General features: G+C 40.9%; 1 protein-coding gene across 5 annotated transcripts in view; it reads right to left on the bottom strand.

Moving 5' to 3' along the window:
* Nucleotides 1–21937, bottom strand: part of ZNF521 (zinc finger protein 521) — a 273167-nt gene that overhangs the window by 29322 nt on the left and 221908 nt on the right. For all 5 annotated transcript variants that reach the window (XM_027577283.2, XM_027577278.2, XM_027577279.2 and 2 more), the window contains one exon: nt 342–473. In XM_027577283.2, coding sequence (XP_027433084.1) covers nt 342–473 — 132 coding nt within the window. The remainder of the gene's footprint in view (nt 1–341; nt 474–21937) is intronic.

A 21937-nucleotide genomic window follows, 5' to 3' on the forward strand; every position in this document is an offset into this window, starting at 1 on the left:
TCAGACGGCTTGCGATTCAGAAGCCGCTTGGTGCAGGCACTCTCTGACTTGGTGACCTTTCAACACCAAAAGGAGAAAAGTGAACAGAGCCTGGATGTTGTTTTCCAGATGGAAAAGTGCAAAGTTCTGCAAGAGCTTGAAATGCCATTTGTTCATCCTGACAGTTAACCTTCCTGCCCGTTTGAGCCTTTAAGTAGGCAGCAATCAATGTTAATCAGCAGAAATCAAACATCTTCTCCCTAAATTGAACTGAAGTCATATCCGTAAAAGGCCGCAGCAGTGGGGATATGCTTTGGTAGGAAAGATGTGATCTGGCCATGGAGCTTTCTAGAGTTTCCTACCTGTGAAGCAGACGGGGCACTTGAAGGTACCTCCCATCCCTTCGAAGCTGTGCTCGATCAGATGGCACTGGAGTTTGGCAGGGGAGTCGAAGGTCTGGCTGCAGAGTTTGCATTCATGGTTCAGTCCTTCATCTGTTAAGGAGAATACATAAGCAGAAAAGTTGAAACCCCCCACATCTTTAATAGACGAGTGAATTCACTGTAATAGCACACATTAAATGATTTCCATCACCGAATAGAAATATATAGTAGCGTATAAGGGTTTTGGTTATTATTTCACATTACCTATGAATTTATATCAATTTAAAACATTTCTGGAATTCAAACTCCAAAGATAATCAGAAGGCAGAGTTTGTCTTAGGGTAATGCATTTTGTTCAGCTTTTCCGGTATAATTAGATGTCACTATTATGGCGTATTCTTTTCACCATTATGTTTTTATGGCTGTGTGTTTCTGAAGTCCTAAAATAATGGACCCATAGAAAATTGGACAGCTTCTTCCTCAGGCCTCTCCTCTGGTTTACTTAGAAGGTTCTACAAGTTTCTATTTCTAACTATAACGTTTTTAGTGGTATTCCCACAACTTTCTTTTTCTATTCCCAAGATGTTCAGGCAATTTTGAAATATTATTCATGCTTATAGCATATCCTATAAGTACTTTATTTTTTCTGCTTGGGACTCCCAGTTCCCCATATCTTCTCAGTTCAGTGTTCTCTCTACACTTTGTAAGACAGTTTTAATTTTACCCGGTAATCCAGACTGCCTTTCTTCAAAGGAGCTTCTACGAGCAACCTCACTTTTGACTCATCCTGGATTTTTCTTTGTATCTTAGGGACAAGATGAAAGAAAAATATTTTGATGTAATAATAATTGCTACATAACGTGAAGAGTTTCTGTTGTTGGATGCCATTATTATGTTGCTTTTGTCCTCATTAAAACCTTCCTGCCATTTAAAATTTAAAGATTATTCCAACTTATTTCAACTTGCAATTATAAGAAATGAAAACCAGTAGCAGTAGAATGAACCACCTCACAATTCTTTAGTGTTTTCTAAATTGTTTTAGACACTGTTTTTCTAAGTGCCCACACATAGAAATTAATTTAACAACTACAATCAGTCCCATTTTATAGATGAGAAAAATGAGACCCAGAGAGTTTAAGTGATTTTTTTCCGAGTCAAAGGGGCAATACTTGGTGGAGCCGGAACTGAACTCCAGGCATCCTGGCCTCAGGGTCCAGGATCTTAGCAAATAAGCTCTGCCATACACCAACTCCCAGACGACTTCTCAGAGAGAGGAAGGGCTGAGGGGCTGCGATTTAACCTAGCTTGTTATCAAGTTATACTTTTATCTTCTCCTATTTGCAGTGATTAAAAATGTTATTAAGGAACATGAGTGTCAGATATTCTCGGTCTAGGGAATGAAAGGCATATTCACACCGTGGGGGCAACAAGTCTATCCTCCAAACGTATCTCCTTCCGTGCAACACAACACGCACGTGTAAGTCCTTCGCCCGCCAATATTACTGGCAATACAAAGGCTCAATTACAAAGTGAATTATTATTAGCTAACTAGGAGTAAAATCACTCTATTTGTATTCCTAATCTTTCTTCTCACACAAGTATGAGTCTTTAGAAGCAGAAGATTGGAATTTGTAAAAAGAGAAGCAAAGCACTAATTAAGCCACCCAGTACTATCTACATTTCACAAGAGATAAAAACCTACTCTGTATTTGGGTGGCACAGCAAATTCCTTGATTATAATTATGTAAGAAGGAGTTTAATTGTGCATATTGACATGACAAGGGGTTATACAAAAAGCGTTAGGGATTATATAAGATCAAGAGGTTTCATCTGTTCCTTTCTCTCTCTCTCTTTTTTTAATCCTAAAGTCACCAACGTTTTTCCAAATTTTAGATATTAAGAAATATCAGGAACACAACTGATTGTAGGGACTTAGGTCAGTAAGTTGATCAACAGAAAAACTTGCCAAATTTAAATGTTTTCTATTTCCTCAATGCTGCATACGTTACTTTGGTGATAAGAAGGTAACCAGGAGTTCAACTTTCATCTTTAAATCATGTGTTTGGCACAAGAACCAAGATGCGGCCAATGGGTGTGAGCAGATATACACATTTGTTCCAGAATTCTTAACCTTACAGTATTTGTGAAGAAACATATATAAGCCTGGTTGGCTTTCTAGGGGATAATGACTGACTGTTCTGTGAACACAAAGTGAATTATGCAAGTTAGAATGATCTTTAATGTGATGTTATGTTTCTTGACTCTGAGTATTTTGTTTGGAAAACTAATAGGAGAAATATATATGTGTATGAATACAAAGAAAACATCCTCATCAATTTTTATTTATTTCCTATCCTGAAAACAGAGAAGTTCTATCCCAAACCATTACATAATCTAAATTTAGTCAAGTGAATTCACAAGAAGGTGACACAAAGTCTTAAAGCATTTATGCATTATTAGTGCAGACTCAGTTTTCATGAATCCCATATTTGGTGAAGGCACTAAGTGATAGCAATGTTAACAATAGCTTCCAGCATTTTCAGAACTCTTTATAGTGTAACAGCACATTTTAATATTGAAAAAAAAAAACATGTTGGGAGTTCTACCTGCCTTTCATTTCTATGTTCATTTCTATGTTAGAGGTCTTTTCCAACAAATAACTTTTCCTAGCTATTTGAGTAAGATAGAAAATATATCTGAATTACTACACAGCAAATGGTAGATAAGCGAAAGCCAGTGTGCTCTAAGCTAGACAGGGCACACATCTATACCTTTCTCCCACCTTTATTAACTTCCCTACTCATTTTCCCTATGCTCACACTTGCTTATTTACACAGGGTCGAATGGATAATGAGAGAGGGACAGAAGGACCCAGAACATTTTTACCACTGGTTAACAGAACTCATTTTGTATTTTTTAACTGAAGAAGAGGGCAGAGATAGTAATGGCAAACTAAGAAAATGTATTTATAATAAGAATTTCAAAAGTTTATCCTTACTCAGCGTCTCTGTTTAACTCAGCTCCCGTATATTCTCTATTTACATTGTGTGGTGAAGAGCAGGGTCTTAATTTTTAAAGAAATTCTAAAAAATCCTCAGTACTGGGGGATCTACTTTAGGTAAGTCCCGTTTCCTTTCAAAACTGAGCTTCTCTCTTCTTGCTATCTGGTAGGAGGGGGTAAGGAACTGGAAAGTTGCACTGTGGCTTTAATTTAAAGTTGATGTTCAGGACACCTGGGTGGCTCAGTCGGTTAAGCGTCTGCCTTCGGCTCAGGTCATGATCCCAGGGTCCTAGGATCGAGTCCCACATCGGGCTCCTTGCTCAGCGGGGAGCCTGCTTCTCCCTTTTCCTGCCACTCCCCCTGCTTGTATTGTCACTCTCTCTCTCTCTCTTTCTCTAGCAAATAAACAAATAAAATCCTTAAAAAAAAAAGGGCACATTTAAAAATAAATAAATAAATAAAGTTGATGTTCATGAGGTGCTGCTATCAACACCTCTGATTTCAGGCAAACTTGAGCCTTAGGCTCGGGATTTTGCCAACGGAGCCACAACTTGCACCTTGTCTTTTTATCTCCCTTCTTCCTAAAGGTGCCAAAAGCCTAAAAATTCAATCAAAGTAACCATTTCTGCTCTCCGGAAAGGTAGCAGCTGACAGTAATTGGATAATACAGTCTGACTCATTTATTAAAAAGAGATTCTGAGTCAATTGATTTAATAACCATTACAATATTCCATTAAGGATATAATAGGCTAGTGCAGCCTATTTTTTTTTTTTTTATTGAGTTACAGAGGAGATCTATGGGTGAAATTTCTAGATTTTTCTTCCCTTTTTGCTTATCTATAGTCTTCAGATTTTCCACAATGAGTATAATTTGCCTTTGTAGGTGACTTTGAAAGTTAAAGACTAAAAAGCACTACCCTCTCTAGACCCTATTAACTACAACACTGAAATTCTGATGGCCAAAAGGTTACATAGGAAATGGGCAATAGTCTGAACACTACTAGGCTGACGTGTATTCTAGCCAAGTACATGTGAGAGCAGGGATTAGCACAGGGAAAGGGAGAAAGAAACATCAGAGTGTAAATTTAGTCAAATGAATGAGAAGAATATGGAGCTTTCATTATAAACCTGCATCTTTCCAGAACAAAGAGAAAAGCCCTGTTTGTTGTGTGCTGGTGGAGGGGAGCATGTGTGTGGCCAGCACTGTTGGTCCAAGGCCAGGAAGGGCAAGAGTGAAGCTGTCGCCACTGAGAACATGTTGGAGGCCAGCGACTTCCCATCCTGGTCAACCACTTGAAAGCATGACCAAAGATGGCGTGGGTATAATTGAGAAATAATTTCCCATGCACAGAAATTCCAGCTCAAATAATTGCTTCCACTTGTTAATCTGCATTTAAGTGTGAACATAAATGTAAACAGGAATCAAGTCTACATAGAAGACACTGATGCTAATGTAAATATTTACTCTGCTATTAAATGTTGCAAAGGAAAAGAGTCTGAATACATAATTGCAATACAACCTCAATGCCTTCCTTCGGGAATGTGATGATCATGTCCAAAACTTTGTGCTGTAAGAACAAAATCTGTTTATGGGAGGCCAGTTCAAAGGGGAATGATCATTTCTATCTCTCCAATTTATAAAACGTGGACGAACACAACCATTAATCAGCCAGCTTTGTAACAGAAAAAAATAATAGTTGCCATTTGGATGCTCAAGCACAACTCAAGTTATAAGCTCCAACATGGCAATTGTTAGCATAACAGAAGACACTGACATTTCAATATAAGCTTTAAACAAGAGAAACACTTTAAGCAGCCTCCAGACTGTGTGTCCCATGTTTATACTCCTTTTCCTTCAATAAAAACAAAAATCTAGAGCAGCTACAAGAAAATGTTCAGTGGTTGACTTACATGCAGCTGTTATCCCAGGAATCACTGGGGGCCCCCTTATATCGTCTTATCAACACTGCAGCCATTACGGAGGACCAATTTGTAACGGTTTATAAGTAGAACTCCTTCTCTTATTTCCCCTCGAGACTGGCCAGAAGGGTCCTCCAGCCTCTTCCACTGCACAAATCTATAGGCTAAAGTCCAAAGATACAAACCCTTCTCGGTGCATCATCATGTGGCAGGGGCCATACTTAAAAGCTCTGATCTGAGTGGGAGTACACTCTGCCCTTGGAATCCAAACAGAGGAATCAAATGCCCTGCAGTTGTAATTTTTCCAGTTCGAATGCATATACCAGTATATCCTTACATATATTTTTAAATCCAAGAAAACTATGCCCTAAACCAATTCCCAACCCCCAACCCTTAACCCTGCTTCTCCTCTTCCTGGAGTTAATTTCCAAGCACACATTTATAAGCTAGGGGTCTGAGGAGTAACAAAGAAAAGCCACACATGACAAAACTCACCCCTCGGCTACACTGGCTCACCCTAGAAACCAGGAGGAGAAAAATAGGCAGACGGTACTGTAATTTGCCATGCACACAGCCATTGCGTCTCTCTAGGTCCATAGCGCTCAGGCCACTATGATTTGTTGGGTTCCATACGGTGCATACTTCACGCCCGCAACACAAACATGCAGAGGTGCTAATTTGGCAATGGAGACTATTATTTAGGCCTCAAGGTCTGCCAGTAGATTAGTCATCAAGCCCCCAAAGTCGGGCCGAATTTGAGAGCCCTGAATATTACGTGAACCCTTTCTTACCCTAGTTAAAAAGCTCTATTCTGTTTCACTGCACAATGCAACGTGCAAACGAAGACTGACGCTAGCTCCTTCCTGGATTTTCTCACTGGCAGTATGGGAATGTGTGCCACCGTCAGGATTGCTATGCCACACAAGAGAGGAATACGAGATACAAGTGTAAGACACACTGTAAGAGAGAAAGGGCATTGGGGATACTAGGAGGAAATGAGCACCAGGTGCCTAAACTTTGACTAGCCACACGTGCCACCCTTAGTTAGGTATCCCGAGAAAAGCAAAATGATATGCATCCTGTGTGTCTCGGCCAGAATTTGATTTCAAGGAGCCCTACAAGGTGCAAGGCTGCATTTAACTCAGTTACTCCCTGGTTTTGGCCCATGGTCTTAAAGGCTACAGTGCTTTTGGACTTTATAAGCAAAGCCACTGATACCGACACTGTTATTTCCTGTCTTGAACTTCTCATTATCAGCAGGGCTGGAGCAGGAAATGATTCAACTGGGGTAGGCTGCATTGTACCCAGCAGATTTTAAAGAGCCCAGGGGCTGCCTGGAGCCCCATAAACATCAGCAGCTTGGAAACTAGCAGGAGGTCCAGGTGGGCCGGGATGGGAGAGGCAGGCAGTGGGATTTTAGATGCTCTGAGATGCAGTATTGTCCAATTCCTTGGCTATTATTATCGGTCATGGGTATTAGTTATTTGAACATTCTCATGTAGGAAAAAACACTGGAGCACTGTTCAAACAATACATAATAAAACAACCCACTAAAAAGTGGCTTCTCTCCACCTGTGGGGACTCAGCAGCGATATTTTGGCACACATCTGAAATTAAGGATGAGCATGTGGACAAAAGACATCTTTCCCAAAACTGACCAGTGTGTTGGCACCTCCAGGTCGTCAGCCTTTTCTTCTCTACTTTCCTAATCAAAACATGAGCCCGCAGTTGAAGCCTCAGAGAAAACATAAAGTGCCAGCAAATAGCTTTAAAGTTAAAAAGCTGGGCTTCAAGTGTTTTCATTTAAGAAAAAAAATCAGGTTTTGGTAATGCACTGATAAAATCACTTTGAGCTCCATTCACTCCTCTCCCCAAGAAAAAGTGTTCTTAACTAAGAAAACAAGAAAGAAGCATATGTTTCTCAGTAAAAATACTGTTAGCCCTGACAAAGGCAAGGGTGGGGAGAGGGTTAGGAGCGAGGACTGCGACCAACTTAAGTCTGAAATACATCCCTTTGATCTGTTTCTGTAGAAAACAGAGAGGCTTTAAAAAAATTAGTTTGTGGGCGCCTGGGTGGCTCAGTTGGTTGGGCGACTGCCTTCGGCTCAGGTCATGATCCTGGAGTCCCGGGATCGAGTCCCACATCGGGCTCCCTGCTCGGCGGGGAGTCTGCTTCTCCCTCTGACCCTTTTCCCTCTCGTGCTCTCTATCTCTCATTCTCTCTCTCTCAAATAAATAAATAAAATCTTTAAAAAAAAAAAAAATTAGTTTGTGGTATAAAGCTTTACCTTCAGTATATGCCACTGTATTGCACCAAAAGGGATCCAGTTTACTTGAAGTCAATTTTCCCCCTTCTTTCTGCTCACTTGAATAAATGAAAGTAACCTTTTTTCTTTTACAAAGTTTTCACCACCTAATCTTCAGTGCTGCAATGTTCACTGCCTTGACAGCAAGTTTCTGAGCACACAAGACAGTATAAAAATTTGCTTACCTTTTGCATAAAATTAGACATACAATATGATTGGAAATAGCATGTTTCCAATTCAGTAATGCATTTCAGCTCTTGCCTCGCCTATTAAAGAGTGGTGGATGGTAGCCCAGGACATCTCAGTACGAGGGAGTGCCAAGCACTGAGTTTGGGGTTATTCATCAATTTGTGCCACAAGGCAAGTTTCAGGAGGGCAAGGACTTTTGTCTGTTTGCTGCACTGATGTATGCCAAGTACCTAAAACAGGACAGGGCTCATAGTTGGGATGCAATAAATATTTATTGAATTTATGGGAAATACACACTTTGCCAGTCCAACATCTAATTTCAATCAGAGCAAAATGCTGAGACTAGCTCCAAAACAATATTTATTATTTATCAATTGTTTTCTTTTTTTTTTAAGATTTTATTTATTTGTCAGAAAGAGAGAGCGCACAAGCAGGGGGAGCGGCAGGCAGAGGGAGAAGCAGGCTCCCCGCTGAGCAAGGAGCCCGATGCGGGACCCGATCCCCGGACTCTGGGGATCATGACCTGAGCAGAAGGCAGACACTTAACCAACTGAGCCACCGAGGCGTCCCTATCAGTTGTTTTAAACATTTGCTCCATTCCCTGGTACATTAAGCACCATGTGATGACACATTTGGACTAACCAAATTTACCCTATTTACCCTTGCCTTCATTATTTCCTGAAATACGATAAAAATCCTCTGGTAAATAAAACATTAGCAGAGTATAACTGTCTTATCTGCCAGTTTATCTCCGGCAAGAAACTGATGAGCCCAAACTTAGCCCTTGGTTCAAGAGGAAAAGTGTTATCACGCATTTTATATCTGAAATACAAAAGAAGAACACTTTGTAAGAAGGGTAATTACCTTTTATTTGCCCCAAGGCACAGAGAAGGCTCTGGATCACACATCCATGACCCCATAGTTAACTTTTTTAAATGATTTTTATTAATAGTTCTGTATTCTTCTATTACAAAGCTCCATTCTTTTAACTCATTGGTTAAATCAGATGTATGCGTTGATTACACTCAGCTTAAAATTTCTCTCGTTTGGTAGTAAATACCTACTATGAATGCCCTCACATCTGGGACTTCCGGCACTGGTGGAAGGAGAGGTATATTTACCTTCGAGTACTGTACGAAAGCAAACCACAAATTGGTAAAATCGAAAGAGGATAGCTCAGGCAGCATAAACTAAATGGAACCCGCTTTAAAGTTAAATCTATCAAGAAAACATCTCGGAGGACTGCGACAGTACAACACTCAGTATTAATTCTGCACAGCGGTGGGTCGGCCACGGGAGCCACACACCGGACACGGCTCTCATCAGGTATGTGTTCGTGTTACTGTTGCCGGGTTTATGGCAAGGGTCAGAGCCTTTTCTTCTGTCTACCTTCTTCTTGGCATAAAGCCACTAGTTATCTGAAGGAGAAAGTCTCCAAACGCTGAAAAGCTGTTTATCTCTGCTAGAAAGTATGGCTTGTGATTGCTGATGATTTTAAAACAAAATAAAAACCAAACCAAAACAAAACAAACAAAAGAAATGGAATGAGGTTCACCAGCTTCTGTAACTATTATGGATCTCAACAATCATGGGGTTTTTTAGTGCCCGCAGGTTCAAGACAAGAAACTAGTCAGGCATTTCCAAAGCTAATGATCTTTCTAGGAAACTTCTGTTATTGACAACTTTTTGCCGAGTCATCTGGGCTGTGGCGTTTCGAATCGGGGTTCACTACAGAAGCACAAGTTAAAGGTGCAATGGGTGGGGTGCGAAGGTGTAAAAGGGGCAAGGATCTCAGATCTCCAAGGGACCTTATCCTGCTCCTTCTACTTGGTGGCAGGCAGTATGCAGAATATCCTAAGCAGCAGTGCAAAAATCACAATACTGCACATTATTTGCAAATGACTTACATTTTTATTGTTCTATTGGTGTGACCTTAGAAACTCGGCCTTGAAGAATAAAAAAAAAGGTAATGGCCCAATAAGTGCAATAAGATTTCTAAAAACAGTTTATTGGAAATGTGCTGTGAAACTTGAATTCTTCTAATCAAACGATGCCACCCCTTAGAGAAATTTTCCTGTGCATTATTAAAGTGATATACTGCAGTACTAGTTAGAGCTCCATAACCTTTAAATTGCCTGATTGTAATTAAGGCCACTAGTTTTATTTAGGAAGGTTCAAGGAGGCTCAATTTAAGTTGGCTTAACTAGTGTGAATTTAATGTCATGCTGCCAGAAGGCAGAGGAGCTCTCTGGCCTGGCTGTTCCGTGGCACATGCAGCTGTGGGGTCATGAATTCTAAATTAAGCCCAGATTTAGACAAACTACAGATATCAGAACGTAGCTGGGTGTGCGCAATGATGCATCCCCAGGGTTGCATGTGTGCATCATTCATTCATCCATCCATCCATCCATCCATCCATTCATTGCACCGGCAGTTTCCCCATTTGGGACTCTAAATACATCTGATTATTTATCATGTGCGTAGAAGAGGTTTAGAGTTACCCTTAAAGGCATAACGATCACTTTCATTGAAAGGTGGGGCTTAAGAAAATGTCCAATCAGCATTAATGATTTAAAATAAAATGTGCTTGTAACAAAGTTGTGAAGGCAGGAACATTGCTCGCATTATAAATGAAATCCTAGGAAGGAAAATTTACAGTTAGCTAGATGAGGAGGAAATGAAGGGGACTGTTTGGACAGTGCACCAAATGGAGTGCTGAGCATAACATATAAACTTCACTGAAAGGGCAGCAAATCAAGGACTGAAAACAAAAGATAAGAGAAAATGAAGGTATTCCACGCACAGACTAGCAGAAGGGAAGAGTAGCAGCAGAAAGAAAACACTTAAGGATTTGACCCATGTTCAAAATTTTACTGGATGTGAACGCAAAAACATTCATCTCTGGATAGAATGCTGGCACTTTTCTGTAGCTCCAACGGCAATAATGATAAATGAATTTCTTTACAGCCAAGTGGCTCAAGCAGCCAACTACGTTACCACTATATAATTAATAACAATAAGCAATTAAAGAGAACAGCAGGTTACAACTATAAGGTGTCAAAATATATTAGCAAAGGAGAGAGCTGCAACAACACACTTAAAAGAAAAATAAACATACAGTGTGTGAACCTATAGACACTCGCTTCTTCCGCACTCTATTGTAGATAAAGCTTTTATGCTTAAAGAAAAATAGAGGATGGCATAAAACTACTATAAGGTGATTAACGTCCCTCCAAAAGCAAATAACGCTCCCAAGGCTCAGAGAAATCTGAAAAGTGATATGGGAAACATGATTGTGAGGACCTGAGAGAGTTGGCTGACCATGATTTGTCGTTATCCCTTTACTAAGAAATATTCTAATAAATACCTCCCTAAACTGTATTGGTTGGGCCAGATATTTTCAAAGATCCCAGAACATTGTGCTTTTTTATGTAAAATGAAGAAGCAATAAACTAGGAATGCGTAGGGGAAAAAAATGAAAGAGTAAATGTTATATAATTGGCTAAATGCTGGGATGTTAGATAAAGGTTAGAAGTGGCCATGGAGATGATCTAATTAGCAACAGACTTGTTTAAAAGATGAGAAAATTGAGACTAGATATAGTAACTGACACACTCATGATGGCAAAGCATTTGGTCATGGTCAGTACCAGAATTCAGTGTTCTCAAAGCCAACACCACACCGTCCCACCAAACCCTCAGTTAAAAGAAGTTTCATCCCATGGTGAGTCCTGTGAATTGTGCAAGACTGTTGAATCACAGATCTGTACCTCTGAAACAAATAATGCAATATATGTTAAGAAAAAAAAAAGAAGATAGCAGGAGGGGAAGAATGAAGGGGGGGAAATCGGAGGGGGAGACGAACCATGAGAGATGATGGACTCTGAAAAACAAACTGAGGGTTCTAGAGGGGAGGGGGGTAGGGGGATGGGTTAGCCTGGTGATGGGTATTAAAGAGGGCACGTTCTGCGTGGAGCACTGGGTGTTATGCACAAACAATGAATCATGGAACACTACATCAAAAACTAATGATGTAATGTATGGTGATTAACATAACAATAAAAATTAAAAAAAAAAAAGAAGTTTCCTTCCTCTTAAGTACAATGATTTAAGTTGTTAGTTAAGCTAAGTAAGTTACCGTCTTTCTAGATCTCTTAGTAATGTGCAATGAGTTCTTTCTATTTCCATGCCTCCTGGGCACCCCTTTGCTCCTGGACAAGACAAAGCCTGAACTTATTGCAGCCCACTTTATCTTTATCCCCTACTCCCGGACTGACTATTGTTAAAGAGTGCTCCTCTCCCTTCAGAAGCGAAGAGAAGCGAAGCCTTGCCTAATGTACAGCCCCTGTTGGTTATAGAAAGTTAAACTCCCTTTATCTCCAGATTCTGCAGAGCAGCTAGGAACACCATTCTTGGTAAAGCGCTTTGGTCTGAGCTGTCAACGTGAAAGAAACCCTTGTGATTATACAACCCATGACGTAGAAGGCAACCATGGCTGAATGTTGATGTTTTCTCTCAGTGGCCAATAACCTATTGATTTGGTAAAACTGTCACCTGAAACTCTGTAGGGACTGGGCTTGAGCTTTCCTTTATGGAATTATAATTATTCAGAAACAGACTGATTTCTTCATTCTATTTTGCCTATATAGCTAATTATACTTCTTTAAGTTCCTGTATCATTCCCTGAAATGGTACTAAACTGAGTATTGGGAAGAAACTGGAACTGCACACATATTCCTAAGTGTGTGGCTTGCTAAAAAGGTAATGCCATGGTTATGTATGGAAAATAGGTTAGCTCAATATGTTCCTAGCCTACTTTTCTCTCTTGGGCATTATTCTGGATACACCAGCACATCTAGGCACTATATGCTGAAGCCAAGATGTTACTGGCATACCAATGAATCATACTCATTTCTATTTCCTTCTGTTTCCTGTCAGTCAAGAGCAACATAAGTGAGAGATTATTATCTGTTGAGATGGGAAAAGAGAAGGAAGAGAGGGAGAGGCAGAGAGTGGAAGGAAGGAAGGAAAGAAGGAAGGGAGGAAGTGAGGGAGGGAGGTTGGTAGGGAGGGAGGAAGGCCAAAAGATTTATGTTGTAACAAAGATTTCTGTCTTATTTCTATTTAGCTAGGAAGTATAGTGAAGAAGTACAGATTCCTAGGTGTTTTTGTTAGGTCAAAACCCAAAGCTAAAGACTATGAAATGGGCCTAACAAAAACCACGCATTAGTTAATAAGTGTATCTGTTAAATGAAGAATGAGACATAATAATTAAGGATTGCTCTTTCTTAGATAGCAATTCCTTATATTACCTTCTGCAAAGCTATTAAATATTTCTAAGACTATAATGCCAAATCATAAAGATGCTCTGGGCACAATAAATTTTTAATCCCCTATCTTTATGACAATTTTTCTAAAACCTGAACCAGCTGATTCAAGATCTGTTCTAAAAATTTAAATATTGTATACCGTGTCAATATAAAGAAAGGCTGATAATTTTCTGACCCAAAAGGAAATCTATTGAAAAAAAATCACAAAAATATCTATCAATGGCTTTAAACATTTTATATATTTAAAAGGTCTGCTTGGCCCCTGCGTGATGTGATGCAATCAGCATAGAATTCCAATGCTGTCTTGAACAATTTAAGTAGAAATCTGATACTCTACTATAACATATATGTCCTTTCTGAAAATAAGTCATATTTAGCTCATTTACCAATTTCATTCTTAGTAAAGAAAAATATAAAAGTTCAGGATAAAAGGTGACCTATGGTGATGTCTTGGCCTTCTACTCCTCCTTTGCTTTGGAAAAGCAGAAGCAATGTTTGGTTTCTTAAAGACAGAGATTAGCATGAGACTTTTTACATCTGACAATCTCAAGAAAAGTAAATACTTTGTATAATACTGTAGGATGGTCACTGTTGGATGAGACAGAAGGCAAACAGTCTGACATGAACCAGCAGCGAAACTTCTCCTTTTCTGAATACTGGAGGAAAGACAGTTCAGAAATTAAAACAAGAGTGAGAAAATACAGATTAGCACTGTATGAATGTGCAAAAAGGAATAAAGGGCAGTAAATATTTTTAGCATATTTTCAACCAGTCACAATAACTGACCATGCAAAGATACTTATGTGGGAAGAATGCCCAGTAACAGAATAAATTGTATTCCTTGGAATGGGAAGAGAAGTTTCCTTAATTAAATATTGGTCCAGCTACTTCAAAGAAATAAAAATAAAATAAAATTTCAGAGAATTAGATATACCTAAGACTGTCACAATACCCTTATGTGCAAGCACATGACCAACGGGCATCTTGACCTGACTAGGTCATTCTGAGCCTCCTTATTCTACCCATTGGCACCCACAATACAGGTGGACACCCCCTCAAAAGGGCACAGCCTGAGAAACAAGAACGATACAATTGAGTGATACCCAGGGGACCTCGACTCTGGGCATCTGTCTTTTGAAATGAACATTAGAAATTTTGTGTTAAAGTGGTAACAGCAGGGAAATTCCAAATCAAAGTAGTCACTGTGGCCTTAACTCACCCGATTAGGTCTACATATTACCTCATCTACTACAAAAGATCACACTTTATGCTCAGGCCCACATGACTTCCAAGCACAAGAAGTGTCTACACAATGGAGTGTCTACACAGTGCCAACTCTGTCCCCACCCCCTTCTGAGAGTCCCTTAAGAAAGAGGCTCTTATCAATGCTAAGTCTATTATGATGGTACATTTTCCTCTCATTACCTCTACCTGAGGATGATTATAAGTCACCTCCATATATTTACATAGCATTTTGTCATTTTCAAAATGTGTGGTGTGGGTGTATACACACTGATTCCCAGTTAATCTGCTTATAAATGGATTGGTCTCGGTAACCCAAATCCTAAGAAGAGCCTAACTAGTTTGCTCAAAGTCACGTGGGTAGTTACTGTGAGGAATGGGCTCCAATCTGAGTCTAGGGTTCAGATTATGGGGAAGAAAAATAATTAAATTTCAACGTGTAACCAAGTTTTTAGTTAAATCATCTATGATAATTAGTTTACTAGGTCCCTATGCTTAGGAAGGCAGGAGAATGTCCAGCAGCTTGTGCTGATAATATGTGTTTAGTTAAGACAATGAATCACAGCAGGGAGAAAAATTAGAAAAATGTACCTTCAGCAAAGACCTTTCTGATTATCTTACTGGCTTATCTTAGTGCCCTTTTCAGGTTTGAGGCCAAACATATGATGCTCTTTTCCTTTTAGGTTATTTTCAAATTCATCAAGATTGAGTTCAAAACTTGGCATTCAAAAACCTGATGAATTCTTGAAGAAATAACATATTTCAATTTTGCTGGTATGGGTTAGAAACCCGATATGATTCATTTTATTAAGTAAATCTGTTGTTGAAAAACCAAAAAAAAAAAAAAGTCATTATTTTCATACTGTGTGAAGCAAGGCAGAGTCATTTGTTTCTCAACAAATAGTACCAGTTACAAAAGCTGTTTTCTCTTCCTCATGTGGAGATTTTCACACAGACCGTTAAATATAACTTACTGAGTTGATTTGGAAAATACCAAGAAAACCGTATACTGTGCAGCTCAAATGATTGGAGCTAACAAAAACAAACAAACCCTCCCTGGCCCCCAGAAATGTAAATAAAAAGTTAGATTTCCCTGTACTACATTTGATTGCATTAATTGATGTTTAAAAAAAATCTGTTGAAAATAAAGCCCAGCAGTAGCATTTTTCTCTCCTAAATCACAATAGCAGCACATTACAAACATTACCAAAAGGTCCCCTGGTACGATTCTGAAAGTTCCACTCTGGCAGTAAATGCATATGGGCTGTGAGTTCTCCGCTTTCATCTCTACCCGCCCCAAATACGTAAGAAAGCAGGTCACAAACGCAATCGAGCCTCTTTGCACGTTGATTATAAATATTAATTTCCGACGAATACTCAGAGACGGAATGGTCAGCCACTAAAACCTGTTTCATTTCTAGAAAACCGACATCTTCTAAAATAGGGTTCGAGCTCTAACAGCAGGCGGCTCGCTCCTACTGATTCCGGTTTGTAATCCGGACTTGGTAGGCCTGGCATACCAGCCAACGCAGACCTCTACCAGGGGCTTCCACTGACTTCCGCTGCTGTGGGTAGAAGAAGTCGTCTTTATAAAAGTCACCGCAGACATTGTCTGCAAAGCCTCTCTTCCCATGCCCCATGGTGAAGGGATTTTAGAAACTCAGGCTTTGGAATCCCTCACCAGGGAGTGAGCTGCCCAGCCCTGCCCCCAACAAGCTGTTTAATCTCACCTACGTTGTTTCATCTTGCTTTGCCCGTGGGCCCAAAGGGGCCACCAAGTCCCTACCTCATGAGGCTACGGGGGGCCAGGGGGGGGGCAACAACTGAGATCCTCTTTATGGAGTATCTAGCCCAACGCCTGGCCTACAGTAAGTACTCTGCAAATATCAGTTATTATTTCTGTTACTCGGCATCAAAATGGTTGCTCCATTTGTTGAAATATTTTATATCAAGTGTTTTAACTCTTTAGACTTTGTTGGTTGCTTTTGTTCTTCTGTAGTCTCCTCCCCTCCTCCACAGAGGAAAAAGGGAGAGGGAAGATGAAGAAGCAAGAGGGTGTGGGGCAGAGAGGAGCACCGGTTTCAGTGTGTTTAGACAGAAGAGTGAGGGGACGTGAGAAGTCCATGGAGGTTGCTTTCCCCTCTCTGGCCAGTTCTGTTAGCTGCCCCAGAGCTGTTCTGTGTCTTGTAGGACTTGAGAGGTACACAGTGGCAGAGACACTGAAAGGCTCAGCAGAGGGCTGTCGGTGGGCCTGGGAAAGTAGGCACGGCCTTCGGAACCATGGGGCTTGTCTTCCTGGCCTTCCCTGCTCCCAGATGTTGGCAAGGGCTGTCAAGAGCATGGGTAGCCTTGGTCAGGCTCCTAGACATGTGGGATTCTTTGGGCAGATGCAGCAGAGAACTTTTGTTAGTTTCTTAATGTAACCCAGACACGTTAAAATCTCAGCATATGGTAATGATAAACTTTAAAACAATACCCAGAAGATGTTAATGCTCTTAAATTCTCCACTTTTGAAAACCTCTTCCTCTTGAGGCATTGCCATAACACTACTGGCTCTTGTTTTTCTCCATCATCCTTCTCATCTTCTCCTCAACCCAACGGTGCATGTTGTATGTGGTGGGGGTGCTGGGGGGAGAGTAATGATTTAGAAAATCTATCAGCGTATTTGTTGGGATGACAGAAAATTAATTCCCAAATGAGGAAGAACCGCACAGGTTATGTGGAAAAAAACTGTCACAGCATTTGCTGTTCCTCAGGCCTTAGTCCCTAGCCAAGTCTTTTCCTCTTTCCCTCAGAATTCATTTCTCCTATAAATTCCTACCCTACTTTGTAAGATTCTTAGGACATTTACCACATTCTCCCCCATAGCATAAAGACATACCTTATTTCCCCTACAAAATAATTCCTTCTTGATTATCCTCCTTATCACTTACTAGGTTTCTTCTCAAGACAACTGTTCTCTTCTTGTTGTTAGAATGATGAATGGAAGGAAGGAGGCAAGAAAGGAAGGGAGAGGCTGAGGGAGGGAGGAAGGAGCCAGCTATGGGAAACCATTGTGCTGTGAGGGATTTTTGAGTCCACCTGTGTCCTGGGTAGGAGTAGATGGCTGGTGCTTCTTTGTATCCCCAAACAATTCAGCACATAGCGAAAGAGATCTTTTCAAATTCCTACCAGTCCTCAGCCAGTGATATGCCTCTTGCCTAGCTTTCCGACTTTTGATCAGCCCCAAAGTTACAAAATAAAAACAATTGTGTGTTGAGCCCTGTCTTCTATACTTACTTCTATCTAGAACATAATAATGTTTTCCTCTTTTCTAGCGGGGTCTACTTATTGCCTGCTAGTGTTCTGGTCAACTTCATTTTCTCTTGACAAGCAGAAAAATGACGGTCAGGCACTGCCCTCTACATTCTAAGGCTGCTACCGTTTTCCAGGTATGGACCTCTGCTGCGTCCTCCCTACACATTTTTTCTTTCTTTTACATTTTTACGTCTCCAGCAGAAAGAACGTAATAAAAAGGATGATAACAAGTACTTTCAATGCTACTGCATGGCACACCCTGTCCCTACGAATCTGTGGGCAATCCCAGTTTTCTTTCTTTAGGATGCTACCTCACAGTAAGGTCTAGAAATCAGAATATATCAGAAGTCACTGAGTTTAAAAAAATTCTGAGGACTAGTCTGATTTTAAAAACTGAGTTAACAGCTTCTAGAGAAAACAGATTTCAAAACTTGAGGGTGAAATATCTGCATTGGGCATGGGCCCTACACTAGCCCCCCAAGACTTTCACCCTCCTACCCAAGTGGCCTAAGATCTGACCAACTGTGCTCAGGAAAAGGGACACCCCTGGTCAGCTGAACAATGAGTGGACAAGAAGCAGGTGCACAGCACCCTGGGTGTCAACGTGACGCTTTCCCTTGACTTAAGGGGCTAACCTCCCCATCCATGAGCCTTTCCGACTCCCACTTTCCCAGGCACAGGCTTGGTCTTCTCATTAGCAATGAATTCCCTGCCTCTGTGAGGAGCACAGATGTCAGGCGAGCCTGACCCAATATCTGGCTGATCAGATGCTGTTTACTTTCCTAAGCCCGAGGTTTTAGTGCATCTTGAGACGAGGCGGTGGGATTCTTCTCTGGCCCTCCTAGTTGGGGGGGAAGCAATGGAATGCACAAAAGGCCCACGGATGGCCAGAGCCCCCCAGCCACAAATCTGTGTTAGGCAAGGGCTGCTGCTATCCATGGGAAGCCTCCCCGAAGGACAAAGGGTCCAGACTGCTTCTCGGCAAACAAAATCTGCAGGAGGCTCTGGTACCCCGAAACACCCAGGCCTGCATTGACACATCCAGCCCAGGGCAAACAGCCCACTCTCCTGTCCTCTTTGGAAACCGTTCTTTGTATGGAATTAAATAAGTAAGTGCATGCATGCCTATGTATGTGCGTACATACATACAAATAGGAAATGAATCTCTTTAGTAATTTGAAGAAACCATCTCAGCTCATACATGAGGCAGTCGTTAGGGGCCCGTGACAAAGAGGCCTTGGGTTTTCTCTTTACCTTTGATCTACATTATAAAACGTTAATACCCACCCCAGCAGAGCCCCTTCCAGAAACATACCCTTTCTCAAAAGGTTTACCCCTGCCCGCTGCAACTTCCACTCAGGCTCCCCGTTCCTGGTTAAGTGCTGACTTTGAGCTCACGCCCAGAAGCGCTGATGTTTTTAAACAGGGCTAAGCTCAACTGCTAAATAGAATTTATTGATGATAAAGAGCACAGCGGAGATTAAATTGTGGCAGTTTAATAATAAACACACTCCTATCCTCTGCAGCTTGACATTATGCATGTACTTAGCGTACGAAACTTAACTCCAAGTGTTTTGTCTATAGCAGGTAATATGGGGTGGGGGGAGTGGCCACAGAATCTATAATTTTGTGTTGATTAGGTAGGAAACAACCGCAAGCACATATTTTGATATCTCTATTAACAGCCTGTTCATGTCTAACTGCAAAACTTGGTTGTACTTCTTTCCCCATCTTTGCCCAAGACAGACCAGTAAACACAATTCCTCTCTCTATAATTAGCCTTTTCTCTGAGGGCCCTGAAGTAAGTCTGCATGCCGTAGATTTAATATCCAGCGCTATATCCATATGTGCTGCCCTTGCCTGGTCCCAGAGCATATAAACTCCCCTATTAGCAGCCTTGACTGCTTAATTATGCAGATTTTTTTTGTACCCGCCTGCCTGTAAAATTACTGTGTCTAACCTTTTTTTTTTTTCCTCTTTGCACCATGCTGGCCATTCTAATGAAATCGGCATAGGGGAAAGGGCCTGATTTGCAGTTATGGAGGCTGGATCGCCCTGGCAATCTGTCCTTAGTGGGAGTTACAAAAGGAAGTCAAATGCCTTCATCTGGTTCTACCCTATCATCCCCAAGGTGATTGAGTTCACTTCCCGATGCTTCCCAAGTTTTCCTCAGGCTGTCCAATCAGCACGTCCACCAGGGAGCCCAGTCTAGCTTGCAACAGTCTCTGTATCTAGTTACAGCCCCACCAGGGACAGTCAACCATCCACCCCCAAGCCTTCAGATGAAAACCTTTTCTAACAAGGCCGCCCAGCGCCAATGAAATAACACACATCTGCATATCCACTGGGTCCCATGTTTCTTGTGCTCATGGATTATGTATCTTGCAGCCTCTAATAAAGAAATGCAGTTCTTTGTTTAATGTTTATCTTGTGCTTGTTAAGCAAATGCTAATGTTGTATCAGAATGCTTTAGTGCTATTTGGGTTTTTGGTGATTTACTACAAGACAATCTGCTGTGAAGTAAATTTAGAGAGAGGGAGAAAATGGGAAAAATCATTCTGGTTGAAAGGGAGAAAAAGAAAAAGCCTTGACAGAAAAATCAAGGAAAAAGGAGTGAGACGGTGTAGGGAGAAAGAGGAAGTGAGAGCATACTCAAGAGACCGAGCAAAGCCCGCGACGGGGAGACAGACAGGCGGCAGAGGGACAGACACACACAGACGCATCCGTGGGGGTCCGGCAGGTGGGGGGGAGAGCAGGGCCTTATAGAAATCCCCTAGCCCCGGGCTGACATACCCACTTTATCACTGGACAGTCTCAGACTCGAAGCTAGAGAATAAACCGAGTACAATTTCCAAAAGGGATGACATGATAACTTCCCCTTCAGTGATAAGGTAAACAGTGTCCTGAAGGGTAAACAAAAAATAAAAAAGCCTTTTTTTTTGTTGTCTGCCTTTGTGCCCTGATGGTTAGCACTGTGCACTGTTATTCACAGACCACAGGGAAGCCCTAAATTTAATTGTTCATGCCTAGCTCTGCTAGAAATAGGCAAAAATAATCAGAACCTCCCTCCTCCCAATTTCAGGGAGAGGTGGGGGTTGGGGGAAAAGAAAAGAGGGTGGCAGCTTGAAAGCTGATGAATGAATGCCCTTTATTTATCCTTTGGCACGATGGGATATGGCTATCCACAGCGCAAACCTTTCCCGCCTGCTTTCCAATGCTTGCAATCCTGTTAGGAAAGAGGATGTCATTTTTATACTGAGAGATCACACATTTCCTCCCTCTTTGCATTTTTGATAGGAGAGATCAAAGTGCAATTCACGAAAAGTGAAACTGGGAGTCCTATATATTTTATAATTACAGTGACTATAATTTCTCAAGAAATTGTGAGGTTAATGAGGTCTTAGACATCTGTGTTTCACAATATACAAAGACTAATTGATAACAGATAATTATCTTGCAATATATACAAATACGGAATCATTGTGTTGTATACCTGAAACTAATATAATATTTATATGTCAAGTACATCTCAATGAAAAAAAAATGGGGTAATGATGGAGAGAACAGAAAGGTGGGTAAGATAAATAAATACTTTGCTCAGGAGGTATACTTGTCACAAATCACAGGCTTTTCCTTTCTCTTCTCTCTGCATTTCACAAAATAAATCAATACATTTCCAAAAGGATGAAAGACTCTAAGTGGATAAATGAAAAGCAAACACCTACCATACGAATACACACTCTGTCAAGTGAAAATTACATCTGCGCAGAAGAATGCCGTGTTAGCTTTCTTCTTGGGTAAATATCTCTATCCTTAACACACTACAGAAGCTGAGGATAAATGTAGTCTTCATGATTAATACAATTAATTTTAAGTACTCTGGTTCTTCGGAAATACCTCAGCGATGGCACAGAAGTTTCCATAAAAAGTGTTAGCTACGGCTTCAGAAAATGTACGTGCACCATACTTACTCTTTCCTTTGCCGAAAACATTTTTTAAAGGCTTGTTTCATTTTTCTTCTGAACATTATTCTCCTTGATGACTTTGCTGCTTTCTAACGGCGCTCTACTGATACAGAAAGGCTGAACTCAAAGCCCTTGGTAGGCCAATGGAAGAGAGTAGAACGGACAGTGAAAGTATCCATTTGCTACATGAATAACTGGGAATCTAAAGTCTGGGATTCTCAAAAGTACTGTCTCTTAAGTCATGTAGGGCTCTCTGTAGAGCATGAAGCCTAATTACTACCAGTGGGCCTAATTTGGGGATGTGACACTTGTGCTCTGGGGTCTGA

Source organism: Zalophus californianus, chromosome 14, assembly GCF_009762305.2.
Source record: "Zalophus californianus isolate mZalCal1 chromosome 14, mZalCal1.pri.v2, whole genome shotgun sequence".
NCBI classification, from domain to species: Eukaryota; Metazoa; Chordata; class Mammalia; order Carnivora; family Otariidae; genus Zalophus; species Zalophus californianus.